At 44.3% G+C, this 25,367-nt stretch overlaps 1 protein-coding gene across 1 annotated transcript in view; it reads right to left on the bottom strand.

Moving 5' to 3' along the window:
* Nucleotides 1-25,367, bottom strand: part of HECTD3 (HECT domain E3 ubiquitin protein ligase 3) — a 329,773-nt gene that overhangs the window by 33,791 nt on the left and 270,615 nt on the right. Inside the window, exons 17-19 of the mRNA XM_078671763.1 lie at nucleotides 16,507-16,636; nucleotides 2,115-2,189; nucleotides 1,645-1,726 (exon numbers count right to left, since the gene is read on the bottom strand). Coding sequence (XP_078527889.1) covers nucleotides 1,645-1,726; nucleotides 2,115-2,189; nucleotides 16,507-16,636 — 287 coding nt within the window. The remainder of the gene's footprint in view (nucleotides 1-1,644; nucleotides 1,727-2,114; nucleotides 2,190-16,506; nucleotides 16,637-25,367) is intronic.

Genomic DNA, 25,367 nt, shown 5'->3' with positions numbered 1-25,367 from the left:
TCTCGCCTCGGTGCCTATTCCAATCATGGAGTCCCACTCTGCAACTCTGGGCAATAGCTTGCTTAATCTCCACAACGGCTCCCACAACGCTAAGGATGCCTGGCCTCCACCTTGGGGGTGCCCAGGAGTGGACACCTCACAGGGAAAGCAAGGATGGGTTCCACAGCGGTATTCGTACAAGCGCCTTGAGACCCTTGCGGGTGAGTAGTGCGCTATACAAGTATCCATAACAACATTTTAAAGGTGGCATCCCTCTGTCACGCAATCTTTCAAAATGACACAGGAGGGCGAGCTGATCAAAGGAGCATTTATTCAGTGCACCACATGACATCTCTCTCCAAGATGCTAGCAGGACTGTCCAATGACAAGCCCTAGAATGCTCTTCAAGGAAGGCAAAAACATGGACCCTTGAAATGAACATTCTACTCTATTAAGGAGATAATTAAGCACCCTGCCCACACATAGCATAGCACAGTGCAGACAATGAGCACATAATACTGCTCTGTCCGCATAAGAAATATTTGTACTGCTTCTTGCTTGCTGTCTCCTTGCTCTGTATGCCCAATACTTACTCTGTAGGAAGGATGCTTGAGCCGACACTGCTTGTGCTGCATCTACTCTATATACAAGCTAGTCTTGCAAGGATTTATACGTACTGTGCCGCTTCAGTAAGACAGCCTTGCACAACCACTGCAGTACCCGATGTGAAGTTGTACAATGCAGCTATTACTGCTTCCTGGTTGCAATGCAAGTAACATTTTTTAGATATTCACAACATATTTTAGGATTTGAACAAGAATCATAGTATATCGGAGTGTGTGAACATCAAAACCACAAAAGGTAATGGGAGAAAAGCTTGCAGTAAGTCTAACCACTGGCAATCACTTTCCGTAGCATTAAAACCCATCGTTTTTTTGCCCACCATGCCATCTCATATTAAACTAACTCATATGCAAACAGTCTTGGCCCTTCTCCAATAGAACGATTGCCAGTGGTTAAACTTATAGCAAGCATTCCTCCCATCACCTTTTGTGTGTTTGATGTAATGCACCAAGTGGTCAACTGTATGTCCAGACGTGGGTCCCTTGCTAAATGTGCCACTGGAACCAAGCTATATCCGATTGCAGAGATCTAATCAGGCCGAAACTGGTCTTGGGTTGCTTGTGATCTGGATCAGAGAGGACTAAGCTTGGCAGTTCAGGCTGGATTGTTCCTATTGGAGCAGGACCAATGTTGATTTACAAATAGCTCAGTTTAATCGAAGGTAGCATGGCGGGCAAAATAACATTGGTTTGGAATGCTATCCAGAGAGATTGCCTGTGGTTAGACTTATTGAAAGCATTTCTCCTATCACGCTTTGTGTTTTCAAAGTAATGCAGTAAACCCCGAAATGGGTTGCTTGCTTTTTGTGTGACTGGAACCAAGCGATACCTGTCTGATGAGCCTCAACATCGGCCAAACTGGTCTTGGGATGCTGATGTTCCAGTTTAATAATTAAAGTTCAATGTTACAGTTTGTAAATCCAACAAATCCACAAAAAGACTGACACCCCAACATCTCCAGCCACCTGTTACTACCTAGATTTACTGTAGGCGCTTCAGACAAAAAAAACACAAAAAGTCAAAAAAATATCTGCATATTTACCCTGATTTATCTGGATAGATGTATATAGGTGCTGGCAAACGACTTCTGCCAGTGACAAACCTTAAGAAACGGCTGCGGTCCTCTGAGGGGAAAAAAGAACAAATGTCAGAGAAAAGGAGAAGCTGCATGACCTATCGGCCCATGTATTAAAAAATCTTGCCACACTGCAATCCTAGGAAAGAAAGAAAAAACAAATAGGGGAATCCATAGATGTGTTGGTAGGATTGGGGGGGGGGGGAGCCTTTGTAAAGAGGTAAGATGCAGAGGGACAATAGACAGAGATGTAAGGGGCATAATGACACCACAGTGCTGACAGAAAGATCCTGACCACCAAAGTAAGAGAAAGGAGGTCTGAATAGACTAAGAATAGTCAGAGATGCTGACAGGGTTATTTGATAGGTAGATGTCAATAGCAGCTTTGTACAGGAATACGTGGAGATACAGCACAGAAAGAGTTGAGCAACACTTACCATTGGTGAAGTTGTTAAGAGCTTCCCAGAAGTACTGAACTCTGGTGTCTGTCGGCTCCAGATCCTCAAATCGAGCTGTTGGATAGATTGTTATAATGATTATAAACAGGGTATGCACGGAAAGCATACATGTTGTTAAGGAGACTAGAGGTGAGTAAGCTAACAGAAGAGTCAAGAAAGCAAGATCCAAGGAGTGAGAAAAAGTGTAAGACAGAGTGAGCTAAGACTAAGAGGTTTTAATGATCTAATGGAGTGTTAAAACAAGACTAAATATTCACAGACCGATTTTATTCTATGCATATTACATAGGACTGCAGACTTATCTGATAGTAGATATAATATATTAAAATCCATCACATTTTCAGCAGTTACTCTTGGTTTATTTGGGGCTTTTTGTCATATTCAGGATATGGTGAGAATCATGGCCATACTCTTGCCCCCTCTTCTGCCCCTTCACCGCCTCAGATCTGAATTTAGTAAAATGGTTAGAGGCAACATTGTTGCATAAGTGAATTGTAAATAATGGCTAGGAGTTACGAATATAAAATATCTTACAAAAGTCAAATTCAGGAAGTAACAGTTTCTTACACTTGCATCTGTTCAGCTGCAGTATCCACCTCTTGGGAAGAAGTTACCAAACAAAGATCTATGGACCTGATGTGCAAAAGGTTTTTTCTATTTTGCTCTGTGGGAAAATGTGTGACTACATTTGGTCATATGTGCGAACAGATGCCAGTCCAGGTAAAATATTACACAGAGCTGTTTGCTCAAATTTGGGATCTGGTCTTGAGCTTACAATTACAGAGTAATAAAGCATGCGTATTGCCCTCAAGAAGAAGACTGCTTTATCTAACAAGCATTTGCAATGCAATAGGTCTCGCATTAGGAAAGTTTGAGCTATTAGTATTGTAAATGACAATTTTTTTATTTATGTTTTGTTTTTGAAAATAGCGAAATGAATAGCTTTGTCATTAACAATGCCAATAGTTATAACTTTCGCCAATGTGACACCTATAGCATTTGTAATGCAATATGTGTTGTATTTACATGTATTGATATTACAAATAACACTGGCTTTTAATTTTTTCCGTAATTAATACTTAAATAAAAGTTATTGTAATTTATAATGGCAATAGCTTAAAGTTTTGTAAATAACTTTTGTGAAGAGAATGTTCAGTGTTTTTTATTGTGATGAAAATCCAAGAACAGAAGCGAAATATTAACATCATTTTGTTACATTTGTAATAAAGCTTGAAACATTGAGAGAACATATTTGAACCAGGTGTTGTTGAATGGTTGCACAGATTGAAGCTGTGGTGGCGCTGAGCGATGTTGTGATGACGAACGAGTGATGTTGTGGCGTTCAGTGATGCTGTGTTAGCGCATAGTGATGTTGTGTTGCCCCTGAGTGATGCTGTGGAGGTGCGGAGTGATGCTGTATGCTATGCTATGTTTTGTTTTGCTATCCTATGTTTTGTTCTGTTATGCTATGCTATGCTTTACTATCTTATGATTTGATTTGTTATGCTATGCTGTTTTTTTATGCTATGCTATGTTTTGTTATGCTATGTTTTTCTATGCTATGCTTTTCTATGCTATGCTTTTCTATGCTATGCTATGTTATGCTATGCTGTTTTGTTATGCTATGCTATGTTTTGTTGTGTTTTATTATGCTATGCAATGTTTTGCTATGCTATGTTTTGTTATGCTATGCTTTGTTATGCTATGCTTTGTTATCCTATTCTAAGCTTTGTTTTGTTATGCCATGCTATGTTGTGTTTTGTTATGCTATGCTATGTTGTGTTGTGTTTTGTTATGCTATGCTACACGTTTTGTTGTGTTTTGTTATGCTATGCTATGCTATGTTTTGCTATGCTTTGCAATGCTATGTTTTGTTATGTATGCTGTTTTGTTGTGTTTTGTTATGTTTTTTTGTATTTTGCTATGTTTTGTTATGCAATGTTTTGTTTTGTTATGCTTTGTTTTAGATTATGTTATGCTATGTTTTGTTATGTTATGCTATGTTTTGTTCTGCTATGTTTTGTTGCGTTTTGTTATACTATGCTATGTTTTGTTATACTATGCTTTGTTATGCTATGTTTTTATTATGCTATGCTATGTTTTGTTGTGTTTTGTTATGCTATGCTATGCTGGTGAAGGTGTGTGAGTGTGTGTGAGGGTGAGTGAGGGTGAGTGAGGGTGAGTGAGGGTGAGTGAGGGTGAGTGGGTGTGAGGGCAAGGGTATGTGAGGGTGAGAGGGTTGTGAGGGTGAGAGGATGTGAGGGTGAGAGGATGTGAGGGTGAGGGTGAGGGTGGGTGAGGGGGTGTGAGGGTGAGGGGGTGTGAATGTGAGAAGGGTGGGAAAGTGTGTGAGGGTGAGGGGGGTGAGTGTGGGTGAGGGGGTGTGAGGGTGGGAGGGTGAGGGTGTGTGAGAGGGGGCAAGAGGGTGAGAGTGGGTGAGAGGGTGTGTGAGGGTGAGAGGGGGTGAGAGGGGGTGAGAGGGTGTGTGAGGGTGAGGGGGTGTGAGGGCGTGAGGGTGTGTGAGGGTGAGGGGATGTGAGGGTGAGGGGATGTGAGGGTGAGGGGGTGTGAGGGTGAGGGGGTGTGAGGGTGTGTGAGGGAGTGAGTGTGTGTGAGGGAGTGAGGGTGTGAGGGGGCGTGAGGGGGTGTGAGGGTGTGTGAGGGCGTGAGGGTGTGTGAGGGCGTGAGGGTGTGTGAGGGGGTGTGAGGGCGTGAGGGGGTGTGAGGGCGTGAGGGGGTGTGAGGGTGAGGGGGTGTGAGGTTGTGTGAGGGTGAGGGGATGTGAGGGTGAGGGGATGTGAGGGTGAGGGGATGTGAGGGTGAGGGGGTGTGAGGGTGAGGGTGTGTGAGGGTGAGGGTGTGTGAGGGGGTGTGGGGGTGAGGGGGTGTGGGGGTGAGGGGGTGTGGGAGGGTGAGGGGCTGTTAGGGTGAGGGTGAGGGGGTGTGAGGGTGAGGGTGAGGGGGTGTGAGGGTGAGGGGGTGTGCTAGGGCAATGTCAGTAGTATTGGGCATGGAAGTCCAACTAGAGCCCAAATGGTTCCTCCTAATAACAGAAGAAAACGAGGATTGGCCACGACATGTGAAGCAGTGGCTGGTGTTCCTTGCCAGCGCTCGCACTCCGCTCGCAGCCCTGCTCGTCCAGCAGCACACCTCCCAAGCAGTCCGTGAGGTCAACAGGCAAGCCAACGATGCGGGACCCGCGAAGCGGGTTCCGCGAGAAGTAGGTGCAATTTACAAGAACACGCAACCCAACGTGCTCAAAGGGTCCTCGGCAGAGAGTTTTTTTTATCATTAAGGTATCAGATGTCAAAAAAATCCTTTTTAATTTTTCGGACTGATTACCTATGAACATGGAGTTTGGAGGACCTTATGTTTTATTGTAGCTTTTGCACTTGACAATTATCTTTTGTAATTGTATTGACTGACCTCGATTAATAGAACAGTGTTTATCTAGGTGAAGCCGAGATGTTTAGAATAAACTAATGCATTGATAGGAGCACATAGCGGAACCTAAATTAGGTTTTTGTCCTCTTATGTTTTGCTTTGTTTTTCTTTACATCTTTGAGCTCCACTTTTATAGGCTATTTAATCTTAATGTTTTTTGGCCAGCTGTTTGTTGTATTGTAATAGAATCTATCCCTGTTCCAGGCCATTTTCAACATGCTCTTAAATTATTTTAGCTGCAATAAGCCTTTGCTAAGTTAAAATGCACTTCACGATGTATAGTCTTAGACTGCTTGCACTTAATTGTTCGGGAGGCTATGTTGCATATGCATATGGGAGCTCCTTTTGCTCTTGCTTTAATTACAACGTTAACGCATTCTGTAGCATTCCCATCGAGCTGCTGAATATATATATATTTATTATTAAGCCGGTATGTGTTTTTACGTTTTACTGTTATGGCCTTTCGGCCGAATAAAGTTGATTGAACTCCTCGACCGTGCATGGCAATACGGCCCTGGATGTTATTAGTCTTGCTGCCGTGGCCACTACAGGAGCCACACAGAACATGTTGGCGGGAGACAGAAAGGTGGGTGAGAGAGAAAGAGGGAAGAGACAAATGTAGAGAAAACAAAGAAAGGGTGGGGTGGAGGAAGACAGGCGTGCAGAAGAGTAGACACTCAACATTTGTGAGCAACTGCCGTGTAAAAGGAGAAATTTGATCTGGGAAGCATTGAACAAAAGTAATCCTAAGCCTCAACATGTTTGAATGCCTCTGACATTCATTGGATGTGGTAAATCTCTCAGCTGTGGCCCTTCGATAGGTCCAAAACTAGCAATTCGGAGGGGACAAACCCTTAAAAGGTGCAGTACATAGACAAAAGATGCATATTTCTAATTCATCAACTGCATAATTCCAGTGTTACTACAGAACAAGGATAATTTAGGACAAGCAAGTCCATTGCCTGGGGTCAAGTCGTAATAGCGATCAGACTGTATACACACCAGCAAGCGGCTTAAATGTATTAATTATACAGCTAATGCTCGTGCGAATTAAGGCTATTTTAATCCTTGCAGCAGCCCACGCCCTTCCCTTTATATATTATTGCAGAGGTGCAGTAGACGTTTGGAAGCAGGATCTACCTCCACTGTGGCAGATTTACAGGGGCAGACCACTGCAGCAGACTCGGAACAGACTGCAGGGCACGCCTGTGCCCATGGGGCCCAGGAAACGATGACGCCTGTGACAGGACTGGTACTGCCCAGAACACAGCATGCAAAGCACCCTTCATCGGAATCCTCTGGCCGAGGCAGACCCAGGCCCCCGATGCAGCTGAAGTAACTTCTCCCCCATGCTGCCACACACAGAGGTAGGCAGAACCAAAAACACAGCACAGGAAAGAACACAGAGGCTGAGACACTGACACGGGAGCAATAGAAACCCCACCCCCTTGACAAACACAACGATTGCTGCCACTCTACCGTCGAGCGGCTGCGGCTGAACTGGGGTGAGTGAGTGAAGGTGTGGATTCAAGCCATCCACATCAAGATCACTTAAGATGTACGACTGAGAGCGCAGGTTCCGGAAAGCACCAGGATTGCGCGGTCAGATCCATCATGTGCGCCTGCAGTCAGCAGAAGACATCTTAATAGGCTATAATTGCAGCTAATGAGAATGATGTATGCGCTCTGCTTTGACCTTGATACACCTGGGAACCTTGAAACACATCTGACGGCCGCACTGGCTAACGCGCTGAAGAGTCACGTGAGAAAACTGCTCATTCTATGTCGACCCGAGGGTGAAATGCGTGACACTGTGGGCCATCCATGAAGGACTGATGCGAGTTCTGTAGGTCAGAAGATTTAAAGGCTCAGCAGCCAGATCTGTCCTTGCAATAAGGAGCGCCAAGACAACTGAGGCTGTGATAAAAAACAAAGGGTAATGTTTGCCGATTGAGAGCTAATGAACGCATCAAGATGCACTTTGAATTTCAGTGTAAGGTCGATTCCGACCTGTAAAAACCAGCTCACCAACCTAGTTACGAATGACTTTTGTCCTCGCTGTATGGAACCAGCCAGCCCCGGGGATCCTCCCTGCTCGGCACCCATGCGCACGCGTAACCCCCTCCCGCCTGGCGGCTTACCGTCCCCGGGTGAAATGGTCTCGATCTCCACTCCCATGACGGCAGCTGGGAAAAGAAAAGGGGGTGTCCTCGCGCGGGCTGGCTCTGGCTGGCACCCCGGGCTGGGACATGCTCGTGATGCCTTGGCGGGGCTTGCTGGGCTTGCTTGTGTGCTTCCCAGAGAGACAGGAGATTGGGAACGCGCTCGCGCGGCCGGCTCCGATCGCTTTCCTGAGCGTGCGCGCGCCAGTCTCTGTCTCCTGGGAAGCAGACTCCACAACTATAGTATCGCGCCTGGCGCGATGCATATGGCTTCGCCATATGCATCGCAGGCGCGAGACCTAAAAAGTAATAGGTTTCTGAAAGCACTGCAGTTATCTTTGTGTTGGCGGCGTGGGATAGAGTTCCTGCTTTGAATCAGGCATTTCTGTTTATTTTGATCTTTTCCTGAATTTTATTGTGACTGTGGGCATTATGGTGTATTACTCATCATAGTCTGCAAGACTATCTGTTGTGGTGTCATTTTTTAATATTTTTGCATCAACAGAAATGTATCTTTATCAACTTCTACGTGGAAGGTATATCTCCTCATCCACCATTTCTGTCTGTGCCGGCAAACCACTATTGGAGCGGTCACGTTGGAAGGAATCTTTCAAGGCATATCTCCATGCAGTAGATTGTGACACTTTAAATACTAAGAAAACAAAGGCTCTAGTGAAACATAGCTTATATCCCGATAGCAGATGAGTTTTAAATAAACTACCACATTGGTAGAGGTAAGAATTCCTTCTCAGCAGGAAGAGGCCAGAGAACAAGCAACGGTGTATCATGTAGATGAGTATACTACAGTCTTACAAGCACTTCACAAACAGTTTTCTCCCAGTAGGAATGTAGTACTAGACAGACAAATGTTTACAAAGCTCCCAATAATTAGATGAATCCATTGATGATTTTGTTTCAGCTCTGAGTACTTTGGCTATTACCTGTAATCCAATAGAAAAATTCAGGAGTGTGTACTTTTCATGGAAAACACAGATCTGGAAACTGTAATCATCATTGTCAAAATGATAGAGAATTTAGATGCTTAATTCAATCAAGAGTCTTCTCCTACTGACCACTTTCAGTGCAATGAGATCACTCTCTACGTGAGGGACCAACGAAAGTCATGAGGGTCAGGTCAGAAACGAAACCTGAATATAAACAGGACTGGAAAAGAGAATGTATGCAAGACAAATGTTGTAGTTTCAAGTGTGGCAGCAACAACCACACATAGTCAGTCCAGAACTGGCCTGCATCAACACAAGCATGCTTCAACTGTAACAAAGATGTCATTTTGCAAGGGTTTGTCACATCAGTTGTGTTCAACATAGAGGAAGAAGATAATAGTGAATGGTGTTATACTCAATGTAACTAGTGCTGGGGGTGGAAAATGAAGGTTCTGATGTCAATATTGTTGAAAGCAGTGTTGGTGGAAACTGTGTGTGCAACATTAAAAGAAACCGTGCGAGGTGGGTTTAAATGGTGGGTTCTGGGTTGACTCTTACTACCATTGGGTTGGAGCCATTCAAAAAATTTCAACTGTGAATTAGCATCCCCTGTAAAGATTTCTACCTGTGGATTGGCCAAAATCGAGGTTGTGGGGGAGTTTTGATGGACAGTTGGAATTTTTATGGTAGGACAAACACGTGTGTGATCTACGTAGCCAAGTATGGGTCAGATTTGCTGGGGTGGGACGAGCAGGCAGAATTAGATACAATTCTGGACCCAAACCACCCTGATCGAGTTATTTCAAAGTACCGTTTAGCCAATATCAGATGTGAGAATTGCATGAATGTGTCCTCCTCCAGTAAAGGTTGGCTTGGTCGTTTTCCAGCCATTTTTAACAAGAAACTGAGCAAGTAGTATGATTCAAGCACAAGATTGTATTGAAGAGTGATACCAAGCCTGTAGCCTGCAAGGTTTCACAATCGAGCATTGTGTTTGAGAGCTGAATTGGAGAGTGAATTGAATCGCTTGTGTGACTTTGATATTACTGAACCTTATAGAAGGTACTGAGGGGCTGTCTCAGATTGTCCTAGCTCTATAAAGTGAATTCACTTTGAGGCTGTGTATGGATTTACGCGATTTGAACCAAAACAGCTGTTGATCGCAAACCTTCATTTAACATCAATGAGATGCTGTGCAGGTTAGAGGGAGGAGTAGTATTTATCACACTTGATGTCTGCGGCATATTCCCTGGTCATATTGTCTGAGGATTCTAGGCACTTCCTTTATTACTTCCCTTATCAGCCTTCCATTACAAATACCTGCCTTTGGGTTGGCGTCAGCATACTCAGTTTTTGAGACTAATGAGATTCATGTTCCATGGTCACTAAGGGGTGTTTTGTTTCCAGGTTGACATTCAGTTATTCTGAGGTAATGTAAAGAACAGGACTAATGCCTCGCCAAGGTTCTAGCCATGCTAAAAGATAAACGATTAACATTACATGCCAATAAGTGTACATTTGAACTAAGTTGAGTGGATTACCTTGGACACCAATCGAAAATGGAGATTTGGAAAGCCATTGAGGAAACCTCTTGCCCCAAGAACAAGGAGCAACTAAAGTCTTATTTGGGCCTGGTGGAATATTATTCTAGACTTGTTCCTTTCTTTGTCCAGAAGACTGCACCTTTAAGGATTTTACTTAAGAAAGGCAGTGCATATGATTGGAACGTAGAATGCCAGAGTGCAGTAGAAACCATTTAATCAGATATTGTTAAGGCTTTGCCTTTAAAACCTTATAATCCTTGTAATTCCAATATCATCATAGTCACTGATGCCAGTAATGACAGTTTGGGTGCTTTGTTGTTACAAAAGAGGAGAGGTGGCAGGGAAGAGGTGATTGCATTTGCTTCTAGAGCACTTCGAGCATCTGAATAAACTTATTTCACTATTGAAAAGGAAGCAATGGCGATTTGTTGGGGCACTCAGCATTTTGGAACTTATGTCTGGGGTGATCTACTTGTGTTACACATTGATCACAAACCGTTGGTGGACTAGTAGAGCAATGTCCAGGTTTGCCAAATGGCAATATCATTTGCTGGAGTATTATTACAAAGCAGAGTATGTCCCAGGTAGGTAGAATGTGGTTGCTGATTACTTGTCCAGAATGCTGCTGAATATTACAGAAGAATGCAAGTAGGAGAATGAAATTGTGGTAGGTACCATGCATCAAATATTGGGGGAAAAAAAGTGGTGCTATTTCGCAGCAAGAATGGAGGGATGCTCTGATTTTGTTTTGCCTCAGGTGAAGAGTTGGCTGAGTGGTGGTTGGCCAGATGCCAAGTGTACTGAATTTGGGCCTTATTTTCAAGTGGCGGATAAATTAACATGTGTAGAATGTTTTGTGTGAAGGGTTAAGCAATAGGTGGTGCTGAGTGAGTTGAGGAAAAGGGAATTGGAAATGGCAAGTGAGGGTAATCTGGGAATTCGTTCAATGCAACAAAGGGTCGGCGAGGATTATTGGTGGCCAGGTATTGACAAGTCTGACGAGCATTTTGTGAGTGATTGTGACAAATGTTTGTTAAGTGATAAAAGCCATGTCACGAAACAATTTCCTATAATTCCAGTGGAATCAGATATGTATCCCTGGTCATAGTTAGGTTTTGACATTGCTGTTCCCATAAGAGATCCAGGGGAGGTGTTCAAGTATGTTTTAGTGTTTAGAGACTACATGTCTAAGTGGCAGGAGGTTGCTTTTGTGAACATCGAAAAGCGAACCATCATAGATTTTCCATAGGAAGAGTTTGAAAGGGAAGGGTATGCCAATGAATTGGTGACACATAACAATTGGTGTCTGAGGGAATGTGTAAATTCTTAATTGAACAAGGCATAAGTCATAACTGAATTTTTATTTTATCATTCATGGACTAATGATTTAGCAAAACGTGTCAATTGCACACTGAAGGATCAATTGCAGCTCCACTTTGTCAATAAGTTAAATTGGAGGTGAGCCATCAGTGAAATGTTGTGCGCCATGTAATACACACTCAATGTGACAACTGGCATCAAGCCTTTTGTGTTTTTGAGAAGTCAGGTCCTGGGATCCAAACTGAACAGGAAATGGATGGGTCACCACACAATGAATCCTTCTCGATTGAGAAAAGTAGTTGATGTTAGGGAGCAAGTGCAAGCTGCTTACAAACGCAACGTTGACGCGGTGATGTGTGAAGGCAAGAGTGGGTTGTTGGATAAGGATAAAGAAGCTTGGTTATTTAGCAAAGGGAGAAGCAAAATATTATTTTTCTGTGCAAATTGTTCGTACAGTGTCCCTAGCCATATGCATCAGCGATGGTCGTACATGTAATAAACACAAAGTGACAATGATTCCTGAAGCATTGTGTATCTGCACGGGATTTAGCAAAAATTATGATACGTTACAAATACTAGTCAGGAGGATTTTTTTGTCCTGCACAGTTTAGTTTCTCCAGGCACCTGCCTGGCTATTTCAAAGATGAGGTTGTTTAGGGCTGGACTGGCCGTAATGGGCACCAGGCGTTTCCCCTGTAGGCTGGAGGGGGGTGGGGGGGAAGAGGGTTGGTTTGCAGCAGTGGGAGTCGATTTTGCAGGAAAATATTTCTTACCTTCTTCATTGATACAACTTAATTTCAGAATCCCAGCACAATTTAGAACCTAGAAAGCTAGCGCTTCAAACTTTGTCTGCTAGTCAAAAGGCAACCATATGGATTACCCCATGTTCTAAAGAACTCCTCATAAACTGTAGGTTTTGGCTTTCATTTGTATAGGGCACAACTGAGTCCCACACACCAATGGACAATGAACTACAGAGTATGGAAGAAAGTCTCTAATACAAGCCAGTCTTCCTGTCAACATATTTTTAACATGATCAACAATTAAAAGAGATGTAGCAGTATTAATGCAATTTTCCAGTTGGCATTGAGAGTATTCTGCACATGTAATGCATGTTATATCACCGTTAGCAATTACATTCAGCAGGTTTGCATTTTTCTCAAAGGAGGAGAGATTTTAATGTAGGCTAGCAAATGGCTTGCAGTTTGCTGGGATTTGGGGTCTGGCAGATCTCCAAAAGTTGAAGTGGAAGAGCAGGGAGTGGTCATTTTGCGGAGTGATGCTAAGAGTGCAGGGCCCTGCTGTGTTGAGTAGTTTAATCGGAATGTGTATTCTGACACTGGCTTTCAGTCTCAAACGGCAAATATTGTTAGGAGACACTAGCTCGTACCTGATGGAAAGAAGCACATGGCTTCTTATGCTGTGGAGTCATGTAGAGAGGCGAGTCTGGCTCTCATCAGGTTGAGAACAGGCACATGATCAAGTAGTGCACTCTTTTCAGAAAATGCCACCGGAGAGCTGGCTACTGTTGCTCTATGTTTAAGTGCACCAAAGCTTTCAAAGATTGTGGACCCTACAGTCGGAGGTCATTAAGGCCTTCCTTTCTTTCAGGCAGCAGGAAGTGTGTTCTCAGAGATAGTTTGTTTGCTGCATCCCTTAGGTCTTTTTCTCAGAGATAATTAAAAGTTGGCTTCTAATAGTTTCTTGAGGGTCCATCCAAGTGTGGACGAGATATTGTAGTGTGTTCCATCAACATCTTAAGGCCACTTCGGGCTAGGAAGGGAGGATGTCCATCAATGACTGTTTTGTTGTGTATGGATTAGTTCGCTTCACACAACAGGTCAATGGGTGCTTGGAGCTACACCTATTAGTACTCCCAGGAACTTACTTTCAAGCATGCTTGATATTAGACACCACAATCTAAGCATATAGGATCCAAGACTTAGTCCTAGCAGCACTGTGCTTTCTCTTAATATGTAGATGAAAACTGTGTGTGCCTCCTGTTCATGTTTTGGGCCCATTCTTGGTGGACGTTATGTTAAATGTTATGTTACGTTAAAAGTAATTTGTAGAGTGCACGTTCACCAGGCGGTTTCTTGGCGCTGTGCTTTTCCAAGGCAAGAGTTATAGTAATGATGTCCCTATATGAGCATGCCATGACCTTTCAGCGTGTTATATGCCCAAGTGTATTTATTCTTCAGGGGTCTGAATGCAATTATTTCGGTTTTTGTGGGTGTTGATTTTGATTCCAGTGTCTGGTATGCATTACAGATCGTATTCATTTACAGTAGAGGGGTCAACTAGGTTGGGGTTGAGCATGGACCCAACCAATCCAACTAATACATAACAGTACAGATATATACTGGTCAGGGGCTGTCTCTATTTTTTGGGAGGGAAGGGGGGGTACTTAGCTACTATTTAGAAGAGATGGGGTCTACAAACTTTTCTGTATTAAGATCTATTTATCTTTAGTGAAATTTCTCCCGAGATTCTAAAAATATTAGAGATATAACAGTGACCACATAAGACAAGATTACATTAGCGGACACCGTATGGAAGATTACCAGCAGCGATCATCTCCGTGCAGCAGGCATGGTTGCAGCAGTAATGTAAACTAGGCGCGAGACCTAAAAATGCTTTCAGTGTGGAATGCCTCAACATGGTTACCACATAACAGCCATAGCTGCAATGTCCCTTGCACCAAGTTAATAATATTAGTAATAGGTCTCCACAACACCATTGGATACTTATCACTCAAATATCAGCATTAAATATATTTTGGAATTAAACCATTATTCCCCAAACAAAGTTATTAATTCTGAACATGCACACATTTTCATCTTTAATACAAGCATTTCTGTTTTGGTGTACATATATATTAACACAACCAGCAAAAGCTTCTAATGTAGTTTACTGGCTTAACATAAGAGAGAAACTTACAGATACCTGGATAGCTGCCAGTAGCTCACAAGCTACTCATTTGAGATCCCTGGTTTAGAGCATACTGATGTTCACCTGATAGATGTTACATAGAGCTGGCCTATATAGATCAGTGTCTAATTCCTTAGCAGTGTTGCTGACCTTTCAGAAAGGGCCCTACTGGCAAGGTACCTAATTTTTGTCCATAAGCTTTTTGGACAGCTGTGATCATGTTTATTACTGTTGGGTCTACACGAGCATGATGTACTTTCTCCCACAAATGTGGCTTGTCCACTGTAGCAAAATCTGCACTAAGGTATATGAAGCAGATAAAAAGAGGATTTCAATTAGAGATGGATTTTTTTCTAGCATGTGTAAGTCATGGTGAAGAAGTGATCAAAGGGGGACTGGCCCCATGTGAATCCTGTTTGGATGGGAATGATTATGGCCTGTTCAGTCCATTCGTCTAACAAGTTCAACAAGTGTCCCAAGGGAGTCTCCTTTGTAGGTTCCACAAAGATACTGGGCTTTAATTTCAAGCTCTGCTCAGTTTACATTTTTAAAGTATAAGAATTGGACTTCTCTTCCATGAGGGTTGTAGAATCCTTTGGCTGATACGACCACTCGTGAAGGACCTGCACACGCACACTCAGCACCAGTTTGCGTTGGATTAGATCCACATGTCAGGTAAGGGATGTGGGACTTGACCTACACTGAGGGTCATAAAGATTTTAGGACGAATTGCGGCTTTGGGTGGATGACTTGGCCTGGTATAGGTGTTTGTGTAAAGGACGGTTTCATCTTCCTACACTACTGGGAGTCCAGATATAGTACAGTTAGTTGGGGGATTCTTTGAGGCTGTTATGGCATGGTCCATTTTGCTATGGAATAAACAGGCGCAAGCATGAACGTCAAGGTTTTCTGTGTAGTTTGTGTTGCCAGGGCAATTTTCACAGTATCCTCCATTTGTTTTTTACTTTAGAAGCTCCAACAATTTTTTTGAGGTAGAGTAAGAGCTACGGAAGGCTGAGATGAAGATTATGTTGGAGGGTTCCGGATCACAGAGCTTCACAGAATTATTTTCTATAAACTCAATTATACCAAATGGCTCCATTGATCCTGGTCATGCTGCTTGCTGTTATGTAAATTAGTAAACCTGCTGAGCATCTGTGCCCCTTCTGCGCTTTATATTAGAATCTGAATATTGCAGGTAAGCATCCTCACTCCCTTGGGCCAGTGTGCAGCTGAATAGCAAGAAAAGTAGGAATCCCAGGTCCTTCAGGAAGGCAAATAGATGTTCTCGACTTGTTACTACGAGTAGCAAGAGTAAGCATTTTTAAGTAGGTTTCCAAAGGCTTTTTTGGGGGGGAAATTGGAAGTACGACGTGGGAAACTGCCTACTCGAGGGCTATTCAAGCCCTTTTAGCCATTTCAGAATCAAGATGTTGGCAGTGTATGGAGGCACAGGGGACTACTGTTCACGCAACAAAAAACTTTAAATCTTTTTTCCTTAAGCTTGAAGGAAAACGAGCTTCATTAAAAACATATTTTATTCAAAGAGTGAGTAAGAACCTGGTTGTCAGCTGACCCCATGTCTGTGTGATGGCTACCAATCGTAATGAATGCCTTATTTGCAAATGAAAGATAAGGTAGGTCGGATTGTGACCCACTATAATTCAAAATTGTGTGAACCTACCAATCTGTACATAGGTCAGTTCACAAAATTCCAAACTGGTCAGAAAAATACTGGTTGCAACTTGCGACCAGTATTTTGCAACCAGTGTTTCATACATCTGATCGCTAGTGGTTAATAAAATAAGGGGTATTCCTTATTTAATTTAGTTATAATATCTGATAACGGATATACAAATACCTTGAGATATTCAGAACTTCTAAAGATGATAAATGTGACAGATCTACAGAACTGAGTATATTCTTCATTTCAAGTGGTAAAGAAGAAACAGACCTGTGATTGTTTTGATTTAACACAGTGCCCATGGAAACATTTCTGGGTTCAGCAGTTGATTAAGTTACTCACTTAGTTTCTTTAAGGCCTCCACTGTGATTTCAGGATCACCACAAATTTTCTTTTCCAGCTCTTGCCAGGTCAAAAGATCAAGGACAGCTTGGGGCACAACCTTCAGCAGGCCAGCCTGCATCGCTGCAATCTGAGATTCAGGAAAGTTGAAGGTGATACAAGGAATGAGAGGGTGGAGAGTAGGCAAAGAGGGAAGAACAGAGGGAGACAAGAAGAAATATCATGATTCAGACGTGTATTGAGAGAATATGTGTGTATGAAGCTTGCATGCTGTGCCAAGCTACAGGTGTGTTTAGGAGGGAGGGCATGAACCGGACAATTAATGCTGGCCCATTAGATGAAAATGACATCACATCATGCCTTGATGAAGCAGACATGTCCCCTTTTCTAACAGGAGTGGTTAGCAAGAGGCAGCCTGTGCGTTAGTATATCTGCTCAGTGCTTCTGATGGGTCAGGTGGATGTGCTATATGACTGGTCTGGCTGTTCTTCTAAGGAGAAATGGCAGTTTGCAGGTGGGAGCTGGAAAGCACAGACATCCCGGAAGGAGTGTCGCCCTGAAAGAAATCCTACAGGTATTGGGTCTGAAGGGAATGGGTATGCTCCAGAGGCAAACACAAGCTTTTTGCTGACAGTGAGCAGCCACGCAGAGCCTGGGTAGCTTGCGCAGCACTGAGACCAGATTGGGTGGAACGTGTTGGGGCACCCCTTACGTAGATATGAAAGGGGCGAAAGGCAGACTGCATGGGGTGAGAAGTGGCTGCAAGGCCCAAAGATCTGGCTGTAGCCCTAGAATCCTTGAAGCGCTCAAGTGCTGAGTCCGCCTTGTCACGAAACAGGTGACCACCATCAAAGGGCATGTCCAGAAAGGTGGACTCGACATCCCAAGAGAAACAAGATGTCCTCAAGCAGGTGTAGCGCCTCAAAGCTGCTGACATAGAAACCGTTCTGCCCAGCAAGTCCGAGGTTTCCAGCCCCCGTTGAATGGTGAACTTAGCTGCGCCTCAACCCTCTGCCCCTGGGTGAGTGAGAACGGCCCGGCCTCCTCCAAGCACTGCAGCAGCACTTGCGCAACTGTATTCCACACCGTATGTGTATGACGACCCAAAAGGCATGCAGTGTTCACCGACCACAGCGCTAAACTGGCGGAAGAAAAGGAATATGCTACTTACCCAGAATGCATCTGTTCTTGGCATATAGAGCTTAAAGTCATATGCTGTGCAATGATCGCCATCTAGTGTCGGGTCCGGATGTTTGCACTTTGTTTTCCAGCAAAGAGTGATAATGGAGTTAGTAAGAGTAGTAAAAGGAGAAGTCCATGAATGCATGTCTCTAAGTAAGATGTTACTGCAACAGGTATAGGTACCCGGGAAGGCAGGTGGGTGCATATGACTCTACAGCTCTATATGCCGAGAACAGATGCATACTGGGTAAGTAGCATTTTCCGTTTGAGGTATAAGTGCTGTAGACCATATGCTGTGCATAGACTACAGAGCAGTCTCCCAAAGCGGTGGCTAACCTGTAGCTGTTGCTTTAAATAGTGTATGTTAAATTGATTGGCCCACATTTGCTTCCTGTCTTGCTAACACATCTATACAATAGTGTTTTATGAATTTGTGAGGTGTAGACCATGTTGCAGCTTTGCATATGTCTTCTATGGGTATATTTCCTAAGAATGCCATAGAAGCCAACAGTTTGCATGTAGAGTATGCTCTAGTGGGAACTGTTAATATTCATTTTGCTTTTGCATAGCATATTTGAATGCATTTGACTATCCACCTTGCAATACCGGATTCTGATATGGGATTGCCTTTATGTGGTGGGGCAACAGCGACAAAAAGTTGGTTTGTCTTACGGAAAGGTTTTGTTCTTTCTATGTAATAAAGTAATGCTCTCTTCACATCTAAAGTGTGTAGGGCACGTTCTGCCACAGAATCTGGTTGAGGGAAGAACACAGGTAACTCAACAGATTGATTGATATGAAAGGCAGAAATTACTTTAGTAAAGAATTTTGGATTGGTCCAAAAAACTAGTTTATGTTGGTGCATCTGTAAAAAGGGTTCTTCTATAGTTAGTACCTGAAGCTCACCGACTCTCCTCAGTGATGTAATAGCTATGAGGAAAGCTACTTTCCACGTGAGAAATTGCAGCTCACATTTGTGCAATGGTTCGAAGAGTGGACCATTAGCCTGGTGAGAACAATGTTGAGATTCCCTACTGGCGCAGGTGGATGTCATGGTGGAATGACTCTTTAGAGACCTTCCATAACATCTTTGAGGATAGGCACTCTAAATACAGATAGATGTTGTCTATTCCGGAGTTATGCAGCTATTGCAGCCAAATGTAAGCATATGGATGTGTACGCTAAATTGGAACGCTGTAGATGTAACAAATAACATATGTTTTAAACAGAAGCATCAAGCGGGTTGATGTGGTTGTTAGTACAGTGTATTACAAACCGTTTCCACTTTGCTGCATAGAAGGCTCTTGGGGTAGGATGTCTAGCCACTTTGATAATATTCATGCAGTCTGGCGGTAGGTTAAGGTAGCCAAACTCTAGGACTTCAGGTGCCAGATCGTCAGGTTAAGTTGACTGGGGTCTGGATGTCATATGACTCCATGGCTCGGTGTGAGGAGATTTGGTGTAAGACGTAGGTTTTGATGAGGAACTACTGACAGTTCCAACAAGGTTGTGTACCAGTGTGGACGTGCCCACGTGGGAGCAACTAGGATTAGTGTCAGGGACGATTGTTTGAGTTTCCTAACCACTAATAGAATGAGTGGGAAAGGCAGAAAAGCGTAAGCAAATATCCCTGACCAATTCATCCACAGTGCATTGCCTTTGGACAATGGGTGTGGATACCTGGACGCGAAGTTTGGGCATCTTGCGTTTAGGTGTGTGGCGAACAGATTTATGTCTGGGAAGCCCCCCGTTCGAAAGAATGGGAGGAGAACTTGAGGTTGTAGTTCTTATTTGCGGATTTGTTTTGTCTGACCACAGAGCAGATCTGCCATCTTATTGTTTACTCCTGGAAGGTGTTCCGCTAGGAGATACATTTTGTGATGTATGGCCCATTTCCAGATGGTCTGTGCTAGCTGTGACAGCTGGAGAGTGTGTGCCCCCGTCTGTTTTTGTAAGTAATACATCGTTGTCTTGTTGTCTGTACAAATCAAGACAGTTGTGCGTACTAGATGAACCTGAAATGCTTTCAGTGCCAGAAAAATTCCTAGCAGCCCTAGGTGATTTATATGAAGTTGTTTCTGCTGCAAGCTCCATATGCCCTGAATTGTGTGGGTTTGGAGATGTGCTCCCCAACCTGCCAGTGATGCGTCTGCTGCTAGTACTATCTGTGGAACCGGGTCGCTGAAGGGCCGCCCTTTTAAAAGGTTTTGTGTGTTCCACCACTGCAGAGAGCGATGAGTGCAGCAGTCTACCAACACTAGTTCTGATAATAGACCCTGAGCCTGGTTCCACTGACTTGCTAAGAATTCCTGGAGGGGACACATTTGAAATCTTGCGTAAAGGATTATTAGAATGCAAGACGCCATAATTCCCAGTAACTGCATGAACACACGATCTGGTAAAGAGTGTTGAGGCTGAAACTGAGACAGCAGTACTTGTATATTCCGGACCCTGGCCAGAATTGGGTTTGCTAGAGCATTTTGTATGTCTACAGTAGCTCCTAGATATGCTTGAGTGTTGGACGGTTGGAGATGAGATTTGGACAGATTGACTGTGAATCCCAGCTCGTGGAGCAAATGCAGATTTTTGTGTGTGGCGTAGCCAGTCACCTAAGTATGGGAAGACGTGAACATGTTGTCTTCGTAGATGGGCTGCGACCACTGCTAAGCATTTTGTGAAAACCCCGGGTGCGGTTGTTACTCCGAATGGGAGCACCTAGAATTGATAATGCTGGCCTGCTGACACGAACCTGAGGTATTTGCTGTGTGCAGGATGTATTGGGATATGAAAGTAGGCGTCCTATAAAGCCAAAGTGGAGAGAAAGTCTCCCTGCTGAAGGAGCGGAAGCACTTCGAGTCTTACCATGTGAAAGTGGTCCCACTGAATGTCAGATTTAGTTCTCTGATGTCGAATATAAGCCTCAGAGAGCCGTCGTTTTTGAGAATTAAAAAGTAGAGGGAGTACACACCTTTCCCTTGGTATTGTAAAGGGACCGGTTCTATTGCACCTTTCTGCAACAAAGAGAGAACCTCTTGCTTTAGAAGGGTAAGATGTTCTTGTGACATGAGATTTGACCTTGGAGGAATGTTTGGTGGAGTGTTGTAAACTCCAGGCACTAACCAGACTGGATAATTTGTAAAACCCATTTGTCTGATGTAATCGTATTTCAAATGGGTAGAAACTGGGAAAGACGCTCCCCTACAGAAGTGGAATGATCGGGGGTATGGCAAGGAATTCACTGTTTGGTGTTTGCAGGGGAAGTGCGTGTTGAACTGCTTATTCCCTTTTCGTTGTTTCCTCTATATCCACTTCTAAAGTAACCACTTGAACAGGGCGACTGATTGTTGCCTTTGTAATAGGAGGAGGGGTTTTCTGTAGATATATTTTTGGAGCAACCCCTGTAGAACGAGCGATGAAAGGATCCTCTGTTGGAAGGTGATTGTAAGGCCCCCATTAATTTTGCAACCTCAGTATCCTTCTTCATTTTTTCCAGTGATATATCAACAGCTGGCACAAGGAGGTGCTCTTTGTCAAATGGTTGGTTAAGATTAGAGGCTTGCACCTCAGGTTTAAATCCTGAAACTCTTAACCAAGCATGCCTACAAAGCAGTACACTAGTATTTACTGCTTATTTATTATTTTACCCTCTTGAATAAGGTCACTAGCTCTAGACTTATGCTCATCAGGAAGAAATTCCATGAGCTCCTCGAGATCATCATTATGAGCTCTGTTATATCTCGCTTATAGTGCTTGAGCATTGGCAATGCACGAATGATTAGCTGCTTGAGATGCTACTCTTTTGCCCGAAGCATCAATTAATTTGGACTCTTAATCCGGAGGAGGGGCGTCAGTTGTGGTTTGTGAATTAGCTCTCTTACGAGCATTAGAAACTACAAGAGAGTTCAAGAGCAACCGGCCTTTAATATATACTGGGTCAGTAGGCACAGATTTGTACCTTTTCTCTAACCTGGGAGTGTTTATTCTTGCTCTTACAGGGTCTTTAAAGAGGTCATCAGCAGGTTTAAGCATACCTTTTGGCATTGGTAATATTTGGGTAGCCCTCTGAGATGAACTTAGGGTTTCAAACAAAAAGTCTTCCTCTGAAGCCTCTTTATGTAGCTCTACCCTATGATACTGTACAGCTCTGTTAAGGAGCTCAATATATCCAATATTATCATCTGGAGGAGAAAGTCTGGATGGATATAAGTCTGGGTCATTATCTGGTTGAGGGTCAGTACCTTGGGGTGCATAGTCATCTGCATCTCCATCCCCTATATCCAGTGGGTCAAGTGATGGTGGTGGAGGTGAATGTGTGGGTGTGATGAGCAAATTTGGATCAATGGGTGAAGAAGGTGGAATAAAACGTGGAGAAGAGTTAGTAACCACATTTTTCCTTTTAAGAGAAATGTGGTAATCTTCTTGTAAGCCCATTTTCTTTTTCTCTGGTAGGTTGAAAAGAATATGTCCAGTTTGTGGATTAATCACAATTTCCTTTTGTTTTAGATACGAAGGTGGAGCACCTGTCAGAGGCTCTTTTGTTGAACTGCTTTCTTTATATGCCGGTTTTGGCATCGAAAGTTTTGGCTCAGAAGTTTTCGGCTCCAAAGATTTAGCCTGCGTTAACGCTGGCACTGACATCAGAACTTATTTTGATGCCGAAGGTTTTGGGTCAGCACCGGCGTAAGGACGGGTAGAGCCCGAGCCAGAAGGCTGTTTGTGTCTCGGGCTGAGCCCGAAGGCGGGCGCTCAAAATATTTTTGGTGCCGACCTTGGCCTGAAGGCAGAGGAAGGACTGGAGCCTTTTTATGGAGAAAATGGGAGGGGAAGGAAGTCTCTGTACTCGCGATGCGTTGGCCCAGTGTGAGGTCTTCGGCATTGGAGTCGGCTTCAGACACAGAGATGTGCTCCTCCTCGTATTCGTCTTCCTGCGTGTGGGATTCTTCATGTTCGGAGTAGTCCCAGACAAGATCTGGTGCAGAGCCGCTTTGTTGGTGCATTTCGTGACCTCGAGTCCAATGGTCACGGAGCGTCTTTTTTGACTGAAACGACTGACACGCGTCGCAGTCTTTCTCAATGTGTTCCAGAGATAGGCAAAGGTTGCACACTTCCTGCAAGGTGGTGCATGGAAACTTAGCACGACACCCATGACAGAACTTGAATGGAGTCTGTTGCATCGACTGCTATCGACAACGACGTGGGTAGTCCAAAGGGCCTTCCACAAATCTTCCAATGGAAGGCTTTCGACTGTAGACGATACGCGAAGAAAGGGAAACGTGATCGATAAACAATACCGTCAAAGGTAGTAGATTACACGTTGAAGGGGGCCCGAAGAAAGGTGCCGAACAGGAGCGCAACAATTCACATCCGAAATCGATGGCAGAAAAATACAATCTAACAATGGAGTTGAGGCCCATGTGCACTATCACTGAAAGGAGGAGTCACCTACCTTGTGACTAGAAAAACAAAGTACAAACATCCGGACCCAACACTAGATGGCGATCTATTCACTGCATAGGATCTACAGCTCATATGCCTCGAACCATCTTCTTTCCAAGGTGGTCCTGCTTCTTGGAGTCCCTATCTGGGGGAGCAGTAGGGAATGCGCCTTTAGAAGAAGAGGCTTGGACTACCAAGCTCTCAGGGGTAGGGTGTTGGGAGAGGAAAAGTGGGTCGCCTGGGGCCAGCGGTGGCATTGCAATCATCCTGTCCACAGGAGCCCCTGTGCTGGGCTTGGACTAAGTACCCAGAAGGACGGTGGTGAGGGCTTCATTAAAAGGCAGCAGGGGGATCCGAAGAGGCCTCTGCTGGTTTAAGTACCAGGAGGTTAGTCCTGACTGCAACCATAGGAAGCTCCAGGCCCTAGGCCTCAGCCACCCTATGCAACACCACCGGGTATGAAGCATCCTTCTCCGTAGCCACGGTGGTGGTGGGGGGGCCAGGGGGGAAGCATGCCAAGGTCTGGGAGGTATCAAAACCAAAGGCATCACTAAGTTCCTAGCACCAGTCTGGCTCTTCAAGCTGGTCAAATAAAGTGTCTACAGACCCCGCTCAGTCCTCCTCACCCTCCTCATGCTGCCAATTGGGCAATAGGGAACGCCAGGGATGAACAGCGGTACAAACGTACCCTCCGGCACCAGTCCCGAAGACGGTCGGGCACCGTGTCCAAATGGGGGTGAGGCTGGGTCGCACACTGACATCGGGGGTGTCGTCACTGGAATTGGCACCGGGGGAAGGTGCTGTGAGATTGACTGGCGCCGATCTGGATTCTCAGGGGCCCTCTGGTGTCAGAGCTGCCGGCATCGAAAGCCCAGGGCCCCAGCCACGTTCACGCCAGCAGAGTTGGGCTGCCTAAATTTCTATGGAGCGCTTCATAAAAGGCTTGAAGCTGGGCAGGGGACGCTCCAGCCCTAGGAAAGGGAGGGCAGCGCGGAGCTGTTCCAGAAGTGGGCTCTGAAGACATAGCAGGATAGCGACGACGCTCCGGGTCCCAAGTTGCGTCGGCCGACAGACGGGGACAAGGCGAAGAGCAACGATGCTTCTTCGCCTTCTTCTTGTGCTTTGACTTACCCAAGGAGTGCAAAGACTTTGATGACGAGTGGTGGTGGCTCCGCGACCAGTTCCGAGACCTTCCTCTTGACCGGAACCTCGAACGACAGAGAGTAGACTGCTGGGCCTCCAAGAGCTTGTAGTGCTAGAGGCACTCTTGTGATCCGACACCCTGGGATGACCTTTGACTACCATTATTTTAATTGACTTTGGTATGCTATTTTATCCTAGCCTGAATGTACGACGTCCTGCATATGCCTTGTTTCTCTTAAAGAGAGAGAGAGAGAGAGAGAGAGAGAGAGAGAGAGAGAGAGAGAGCGCGAGAGAGAGAGAGAGAGAGAGAGAGAGAGAGAGGTGTGGAATGTACTTTTTGGTTTCGAAGTGCAGTGTTATGAGCAGTGGTGCACAAATGTGCACTGTGTTGTAAATATATATTTATATATTCTCACTCTCCGATTCCATCTCCCTACCTTCACTCGTGGTCGGGTGCTTAGTAACTCGCTGACGGACACCGCATTACATTTTTCAGGCTCACGGTAAATGAAAACCAGCACTCACAGGAACAGTCACATCCCAGATGTTTATTGGGATAGAGCAAACACAACAAGATGCGTTTCGGCAACCGCCTTTTTCAACATTGAAAAAGGCGGTTGCCGAATCGCTTCTTGTCATGTTTGTTCGATAAAATAAAAATCTGGGATGCGACTGTTCCCGTGAGTGCTGGTAGTCATTTACCTCGAGCCTGATAAAAAAAAAATAATAATATATATATATATATATATATATATATATATATATATATATATATATATATATTTATCTCTATGTGTATTTGAATGTGATTCATTTTGGCATCTGGGAAAGCCTTTCTGTTAGAGAGCATTGTATAAAAAAAAACCAAGCCTTATTTTAAAAAGAGAATCTTCGCATTTTGTAAAATAAATCCCTTTTCTAGGTGTTGTGCTTTATGTCTCCTGCTTTGCTGTGTTTGAGCCACCGTGTGGGAGATTCTGTATTATCTGAAAGGAAGAGCAAGACAGAGCTTTCGGGACCGCTCCTGTAAAGACTTCGTATTCATGGCTTGGCAGTCTGGGCTCGACTTTGGGTCGTGGTCGCGGTCCAGGCACCAGAGG

The sequence above is a fragment of the Lissotriton helveticus genome, chromosome 1_2 (genome assembly GCF_964261635.1).
Source record: "Lissotriton helveticus chromosome 1_2, aLisHel1.1, whole genome shotgun sequence".
Classification (NCBI taxonomy): domain Eukaryota; kingdom Metazoa; phylum Chordata; class Amphibia; order Caudata; family Salamandridae; genus Lissotriton; species Lissotriton helveticus.
This window is presented reverse-complemented; position numbering and strand designations above follow the sequence as displayed.